General features: G+C 47.2%; 1 protein-coding gene across 1 annotated transcript; it reads right to left on the bottom strand.

Annotated features, from left to right (window-relative positions):
- Positions 1–5,369: 5,369 nt before the first annotated feature.
- On the bottom strand, positions 5,370–6,950 carry LOC108548240 (glutamic acid-rich protein-like). The gene is made up of 3 exons (XM_017901085.1): positions 6,914–6,950; positions 5,800–5,999; positions 5,370–5,672 (listed from the first exon to the last, which is right to left on the bottom strand). The coding sequence occupies exons 1-3, from the start codon at positions 6,948–6,950 to the stop codon at positions 5,370–5,372; spliced, it is 540 nt and encodes a 179-aa protein (XP_017756574.1).
- Between the last annotated feature and the right edge of the window lie 2,019 nt (positions 6,951–8,969).

Here is an 8,969-nt window from a genome sequence, read left to right on the forward strand (position 1 = left end):
AATGGCAGGGTATAGCTCAAAAGTCTAAGCTCTGCACTCCTATCCGAACCAATCGTAACATACACAAGCGTACCCTAACTGAACCTAACATGCAGCGAGCACTATTGCTGGCATTTCCAGTGTCGGGCAGAGTATAGCAGAGAAGAGTTGGGCGCAGATATCCGCCTACCAGCTACCTTTGCCGAGAAAGTCAGAGCTACTCAAATCTAACCTAAACAAATGCAACCCTACCCATACGGGACCTAACTCAACCAAACGTACTGCGAGCACTATTACTGGCCTCGCCAGGGTCAAGCAGAGTACAGTAGAGGACAACAGAGCGCAGAAATCCAACGAAGAGCCGTTTATACTACGAAAGCCGACATATCCCAACCGACGAATTCGAAACCTAACCTAAGCAAACACAACGGGACTCAACCTAACGTGCCGAGACCAACCTTTCCGGCCTCCCGAGAGCCAAGGGGAACATATTATGGCACAGTATGACGCAGAAATCCAACGAATAGCGGTGAGCAGCACAAAAGCTGAAGCTATCTTGTCCTACTATAACCGACTGCCACATAACCATACGTAATATATCGCAACCCAACGTGCCGAGACCGCTGTTGCCGGTTTCCCCAGGGCAGAGCGGAGAACAATAGAGCACAGTAGAGCGCAGGAATCCACCGAAAGCTGTGTATAACACAAAAGTCAAAGCTATATCATCTTACCAAGCCAATCCTGTAATAACCATACGTAAACTAATTCAAACTAAAGTGTCAAGACCTCTATTGGTGGCCTCCCCAGGGAGAAGCAAAATCTACTAGAGGACAGTAGAGCGCAGAAACCCCCCCGGATTGCAGTGTATAGCACAAAAGTCAAAAATATGCAATTCCTGTGTGAAATAATCTAAACTAAGCCAACGGAGGCTAACTCAACACAAAGTGCCGAGACCGCTATTGCCTACTCCCCAGTGCGAAGCGGTATATACTAGGGCACAGCCGAGCACAGAAATCCACCGAACAGCAGTCTACAGCACAAAAGTCAAAACTATCCTGTCGCAACCCATCCAGTCGTACTATGACCAAACGTAACCTAACTAAATCTATCGCGACGCTGCCACAACTGCAGGCTACCACAGAGCCGAGCAGAACATATTAGATGGGACCAGCGGACAGAAACAATAGAACCTCACTTTATAGCAGAGAAGTGAAGGACATCCGGACCTAACCCCGTCTAACCTAACTTAGCCCAACGTAGCATCATTGATCATAACGAGACGCGACCAATATTGCTGGCCCACTCAGGACGAAGCAGAATATATTACAGCAAAGTAGAGCGCAGGTATCCTCCGAATAACTGTGTATTGCACGAATGTCAAGGCTATCCTCTCCTAACCTAACAAAACGTAACGAAATCGCGCGTAACGTTGCTCAGCCTAGCGAGTCGAGACCACCGTCCTGGCCCCCCAAAGCCCAGTAGTACATATTAGAACACAGCAGAAGGCAAAAATCCCCGAATATCTGTGTACAGCACAAAAGTCTTTGCTATCCCGCCCGAAATTATCCAAACGTTACGAAACCGAGCGTACAATAACTAAAGCTGAAGTGCCGAAACTGCTATTGCTGGCCTCCCCAGAGCCATGCAGAACATATTAGTGTACAGTAGGGCGCAAAGATCCACCGAGTAGCAGTGCATATCGCAAAAGTCAAGGCTATCCTCTCATAACCGAGCCAATCGTAACATAACCAAACGTAACCTAACTCATCCTAACGCACCTACACCACTATTGCTGACCACCCTAGAGACATGCAGAGCATATCACAGCCACGTAGAGCTCAGAAATCCACCGAACAGCAGTGCATAGCACAAAGGTCAGTGCTACCCTCTCCTATCCAAACCAATCGTAACATAACCAAACGTAACCTAGCTCAACTTAACGTGCCGCGACCACTATTACAGGCATCCCCATAGTACAGCAGAGCAGAAGAGCAATGTAGAACGAAAAAATCCACCGAAAAGTAATCTATGGCGCAAAAGTCAAGGCTATCATCTCCTAACATATCCCAACGTAATATAGCGAAACGTAGCCTTACGTAGACTAACGTGCCGAGGTCGCACTAACAGGCCTCCGCAGTGCCAAGCAGAATGTGCTAGAGCAAGGTAGAGCGCAGAAGGCAAGCATATAGCAGTGTATAGCACAAAAGTCAAAGATATCCTAACCTAACCTGACATAGCCGAACCAAACCTAACGTCGAGAAACTAAACACAACGAGCCGAGACACCTATTGCTGCCATCCCCATGGTCAAGTTGAACATATTAGGGCGCAGTGGAGCACAGAAATGTACCGAATAGCAGTGTATAGCGCAAAAGCCAAAGCCATCCTTACCAAACGTAAACAAGCCAATCCTAGCCAAACGTAACCTAACACAGCATATCGTGCCACGACCGCTATTGCTTGCTTCCCAAGGGACGTGCAGAGTATAGTAGATCAACTAGGAGCGCAGAAATCGACCGAATAGCAATACATAGAGCAAAAGTCATAGTCACCCTAACCAAACGTATCCTAACCTAACGTAACCACATGTAACCTGACAAAACCTGAAGTGCCACGACGGTTATTGCCGGCCTCAAAGGAGCCAAGCAGAGTACAGTAATGCAACATAGAGCGCAGGAATCGAGCGAACGGCAGTGCGTAGCACAAAAGGCGAAGTGCTCCTATGTAAGCATTCCTAACCTACCCTAACGGAACATAACATGACTCAACCTAACCGGCCGAGACCAATACTAATGACCACCACAGAGCCAAGCAGAATATACCAAAGCACATCAGAGCGTAGAAATCCGCCGCGTTGCGATGTATAGCACAAGAGGCATAAATATCCTAACATCACAATCCGAACCTAATCAAACGGAACGTAGCGTAGCTCAGCCTTACGTGCCGCGACTGCTGCTCCTGGCGACACCTGAGCCAAGCAGAGTGTAGTAGAGCACAGTTAATCACAAGAATCCTCCGAATGTCAGTGTAAATCACGAGAGTCAATGCTACCCTAACCAAACTCTGCCTAACTGAACCTAATCTAACGTAGCCTAACCGAACATAACGTGCCGCGACACCTATTGCTGGACTCCCCAGGTCCGAGGAGGATATTGTGGAGAACAGCCGAACGCAGGAATCCCCCGAATAGCAGTGTATACCACGAAAGTCAAAGATAACCTGACCGAGCTTGACGTAACCTAACAAATCGAAACGCAACGAAGAAGAAACAAACGTGCCGAGACCACTATTGCTGGCCTCGCCAGAGCCGAGCAGAATATACTACAGTACAGCAGAGCGCAGAAATCCACCGCATAGAAATATAGTGCACTAAAGTCGTAGATATTTTAACACAAGCGCCCTAACCGAAGCTGTTGAAACGTAACATAACCAAACATAACGTGGCGATAGCGCCATTACTGGACACCCCAGTGCCAAGCAGAGAATATTAGAGCACACGATAGCGCAGGAATCCAAGGAATAACAGTGCATAGCACAAAAGTCAAAGTAGCGCATCATAACATAGCCAAACGTAACATACACAAACGTAGCGCAGCTCAACCTCACATGACGAGACCACAACTGCTGGCTTCCCCAGAGCCAAGCAGAATGTAGTAGGGCACGGCAGATCACAGTAATAAACCGAATAGGAGTGCATAGCTGGAAAGTAGAAGCAAGACTAACCGAACGTGGCCTAACCTAACCTAACCAAACGTAAACTGACTCATCCTGGCGTGCAACGACCACTACTGCTCGCCTCCCCTGAGTCGACCGAAGAGTAGTAGAGCAACGTAGAGCGCAGTCATCCACCAAATAGCAGTGTATAGCACAAAAGTACAAACCGACCCATCCTAACCCCACCAAACGTATCATAACCAAACGCAGCATAACTCAACCTAACAGGCCGAGACCACTATTGCTAGCCTCCCCAGCGCTAAGCAGAATATACTACAGCACTGCAGTGAGCAGAAGTCCTCCGCATTGCAATATATAGCACAAAACCGTGGACATACTGACCTAACAATCCTAACTTAACCTAACGGAACGTACCGCAAATCAACCTAACGTGCCGAGGACACTAGTGCTGGCCACACCATTGCCAAGCGGAGCATATTAGAGCACACTAGAGCGCAGAATACCACGTAATGGCAGTGCATAGCACAAAAGCCAAAGTATCCTACCCTTACCCAGCCAAACGTGACATTCCCAAACGTAGCCTAGCTTAACTTAACACGGCGTGACCACTATTGTTGGCCTCCACAGAGGCAAGCAGAATGAACTAGAGCACAGTGGTGCGAATAAATCAACCGCATTGCTGTGAGTAGCAGCAAAAGTCGAAGGCAGCCTAACCAAACCTGACCCAACATATCGCAACCTAGCGTAGCATAGCTCAGGGCAACGAGCAGCGACCACTGCACTTGGCGTCCCCAGAGCAAAGAAGAAAGAAGTAAAGCAGAGCAACCCACAGAAATCCGCCGAAAAGCAGTGCAAAGCACGAAAGGCAAAGTAGCCTATCCTAAATTAGTCAGCGTAGCACAAGCAGACGTAGCCCAATTCAAGCTAACAGCCGAGACCACTATTGCTGACCTCCCCAGCGCCAAGAAGAATAAACAACGGCACAGCAGAGCGTATAAATCCACTGCATTGCAATGTAAAGCACTGAAGCCGTAGATATTGTAGAGATTGTGTGGAGCACGAAAAATGTGAAACTATTTATTAACCATAAAATATACAAAGCAATACGCGGTGAGGGTAAGGACTGCGAATATAATCTATCTATTAATTTAACTCTTATAACTACAACGACGAAATTATACCTAGCAACACGTATGCACTTAACAACACCAATAAAGCTAACACCTTTTTTCACAACTCCCTGCTACGAACACCAATATACTACACGTACTACGACAGTCTACGCAACCTGCCCATTCATCCCTATGTAAAACCATACATTCCATCCTCTCTCATACCTATTCTCTCTTTCCAATCGCACTTTCCCACGCACTTCTTGCAATCTTACCCTCAGCCAGTCACTTAGCCCAAAGACTCAAACGCATTCCTAAAGCCACTGTTCACTTCCATTCGAAGCATTCATAAACATCCCGTCCACACGATCCTCGCACACGATCATTCATCCTTTCTCACGCACTCTAGGTAAGATGCTCATCCTGCGATACAACACTCGGCCCTCCTGACTTGAACATCTGTCCTCAGATATTCCGCTAACACTGTCCCCGTTTTCCGCCGTACTTCTTTAAAAAAAAGCATTGTCCAATTTCCCTGCCAGATTGACATTTTAGTAGACGCCCGATTTGGTCGGAGACGGCTACTGTCAAAATCCATTCGCCGTCACTGTACCAATATCTTCTCCGTGTGCTGATAGTTGTACCGGTGCTTCTCCTCCTCGTCTTCACCCTCGTCCTCGTCACTGTCTTTGTCCCTACCTTCGTCTTCGTTGTCGCTCCTCTCGTCGCTCTCACCATCGCCCTTCCCATCATCCTCGCTCTCGTCTTCGGCCTCGCGGTCCTCACTCTTGTCCTCGTGATCTGTACCCACGGCTTCATTGTCGCTCGCGCTCTTGTGTCTCCTATCGCCTTCGTAGTCCTCTTCGTCTACCGTCTTTCCTCGTATCACGACTGTCTGAACCGCTTCCTGTATCTTCTTAATGCCGCTTGCTTACGGCACCGTTCGATCCTGCGTTCCTCTTCTTGTTCGCGTCGGACTGCCCGTTCCCTTCGTCCTCAGCTTCGTCTGCAGCTTCGTCTACAACTTAGTCTACAGTTTCGACTGCAACTTCGTCTGCAACTTCGCCTGAAACTTCGTCTGCAACTTCGTCTGCAACTTCGTCCTCAGTTTCGTCCTCAATTTCGTCTTCAACTTCATTCTCAACTTCGTCTTCAACATCATCCTCAACTTCGTTTTCAACTTCGTCTTCAACTTCATCCTCAACTTCGTTTTCAACTTCGTCCTTGCAACGAGCTGTTACTCACGAATTTGCGTATTCTGATATAAGCTTGCTTTTAAATATTGCCATGATCCAGCCATGTCTGCATACCGAATGTACATTTGTGAGACTCCACGAGGTAGCCTTCTGGCTTAATAGACCCTTTGCCCCTCGCACCATTCGCAATCTTCCGCAATTTCTTCGAAGTAACGGCACCGCTGCTTTACATCCATTGTCCCTTCGCCATCAAACGTAAACAAGTTTTCTTTCAATTCCTGAAAGGTTAGCATATCGCTCGTACGTCTTCTCTCGCATGCCGCTTTTGATTTCTGCCTCCGTCTGGCCATGCCCTATCGAAAACGTTATGACAGCCCTCAACCGACACTGCAATTCTTCCTTGCTTCCAGTTATTTTCATTTTGCGTTCCCGCAACTCCCGCTGCATGTCAATAACTTACATATGTTCCGCCTTTTCTAACATATCCCTGTTTCCTTCGCAGCTTAACGCGGTGATCGTTTTCATTTTGATCAGCAGAAGTTTACTTTAAACGACTTCAACAATTCGTAGCTTCATCGTCACTGCACAATTGCTCGTCTCAATCCCGGCCGAGACCACAAATTGTAGGGACAGGTTGGAACACCAATAATGTAAAGCTATTTATTTACCACAAAATATAGAATACAGTATGCGGTGACGGTAAAGACTACGAAATTAATCTTTCCATTAATTAAACTCTTATATGTACAACGACACAATTATACCTAACAACACGAATACAACTAACACCTTCTTTCACAACCCTCTTCTACGAACCCTAATGTACTACACGTACTACGAAAGACTGCAGACTCCGCCCCAGTATCCCTATTTAAAGCCATATATTATATCCTCCTTCATACCTATTCTCTCTTTCCAATCACACCTTCCCACGCACTCTTTGCAATCATACCCTCAACGTGACACTTGGCCCAAACACTCAAACACATTCCTAAAGCCACTATTAACTTTCATCCGATACATTTATAAACATGCCGTCCACGCGATCCTAGCGCACGGTCATTCTTCCTTTCGCACGCAATCTAGATAACGTGCTCATCCTGCGATACCAGAGTACCATAACCTAACCAGGCCTAACCTAACTTAACCTAACTAAGCGTAGCATAGCTCAATATAACGCGCCGCAACCACTGCTCCTGGCCTCCCCAGAGCCAAGCAGAATGTAGTAAAGCACCGAAGATCACAGTAACAAACCGAACAACCGAGTATAGCTCGAAAGTAGAGGCTACACTAACCAAACGTGGCCTAAACTATCCTAACCAAACGTAACCTGACTCAACCTGGTGCGTCACGGCCGCAATTGCTCGCCTCCCCAGAGCCGAGCATAGCATATCAGAGCAATGTAGAGCTCAAAAATCCACCGAATATCTGTGTAAAACACAAAAGTCAGAGATATCTTAACCCAAACTGACATAACCTAACTCAAAGGAACGCAGCTCAGCTCAACATAACGTGCCGCGACCACTGATCCTGGCCTCCCCTGAGCCAGGAGGAGTATAGTAGAGCACTGCAGATCAGAGAAACACACTGAATAGCACAAAAGGCAATGGAGCCTACCGTAAAATAGCCAAACGAAGCAAGTCCAAACGTAACGTAACTCAACCTAACATGCGGAGATCACTATTGCTGTCCTCCTCGAAGACAAGAGGAATGTAGTACAGCACACTAGGTCACAGGAATACGCCGAATAACAGTGTAGTACACGAAAGTTAAAGCTAACCTCACCATACTTAACCCAACCTAAACTAACGAAACGTAACCTGACACAGTATAACGTGCCGAGACCACTATTATTGGACACCCTAGTGCCAAGCAGAGCATACTAGATCACAATGGAGTGCAGACATCCGCGGATATCAATGTATATCTCAACAATATAAACTCCCCTATCCTAACCTCACTAATCGTAACATAACCATACGTGGCCTAGCTCAACCTAGCCTGCCGGGACCACAACTGCTGGTATCCCCAGCTCCAAGCAGGATACACTACAGCATACCAGAGCGCAGGGATCCACCGCGTTGCAATGTAGTGCACAAATGCCGTAGATATCCTAGCCTATACTTCCAAACCTATCCAGACACTACACATCCTAGCTAAACCTAACGCGGCGAGACCACAATTATTGGCCACCCCAGTGCCACCAAAGCTTATTTGAACACACTAGAGAGCAGAAACCCGCGGAATAGCAGTGCATCTTAGAATAGTTAAACTAGAGTATCCTACCCTAGCCAAACGTATCATTTCCAAACGAAACCTAACACAACCTAACATGACGAGACCACTGCTGCTGCCTCACAGATACAAGCGGAATGTTCAAGCGCACTGTAGTGCGCAAGCATCCACGGCAATGCTGTGAAAAGCACAAAAGCCGCAGATACAGTGGCATGACCTGTCCTAACCTAAACTAACCAAACGCAACATATCTCAATGTAACGTACAGCGACCGCTGCTTCTGGACGCCCATAGCCAAGCAGAATGTAGTGGAGCACAGTAGATCACAGAAATCCACCGAACAGCGGTGTAAAGCACACAAGCCAGAGCAGCCTATCCTAACCTAGCCAAACGTAACATACCCAAACGTAACCTAACTAGACATAACATGACGAGACAACTGCCGCTGATATACACAGAGGGAAGTGGAGTATACTAGAGCACAGTAACTTGCAGAAATCCTCCGCACTGAAGTGAATGGGACAAAGGTGGAAGATACCTTAACATAACCTGCACTAGCCTAACCTAACCAAACGTAGGGCAACTGAACAGAGCGTGCCGCAACCACTGCTAACGGACTCCTCAGAGCCAAGCAGGAAAGGCTCCTGCCGCAGAAATGTATATAGCACGGAAGTCAAAGCCACCATAGCCAAACGTAATATAAAATGACATAAACAAACGTAGCCCAACTCATCATGATGCGCTGCGACTGTGGCTAAACTCCCCAGGGCCAA

This window comes from Eufriesea mexicana, unplaced genomic scaffold (genome assembly GCF_001483705.2).
Source record: "Eufriesea mexicana isolate 0111107269 unplaced genomic scaffold, ASM148370v2 scaffold1481, whole genome shotgun sequence".
Classification (NCBI taxonomy): Eukaryota; Metazoa; Arthropoda; class Insecta; order Hymenoptera; family Apidae; genus Eufriesea; species Eufriesea mexicana.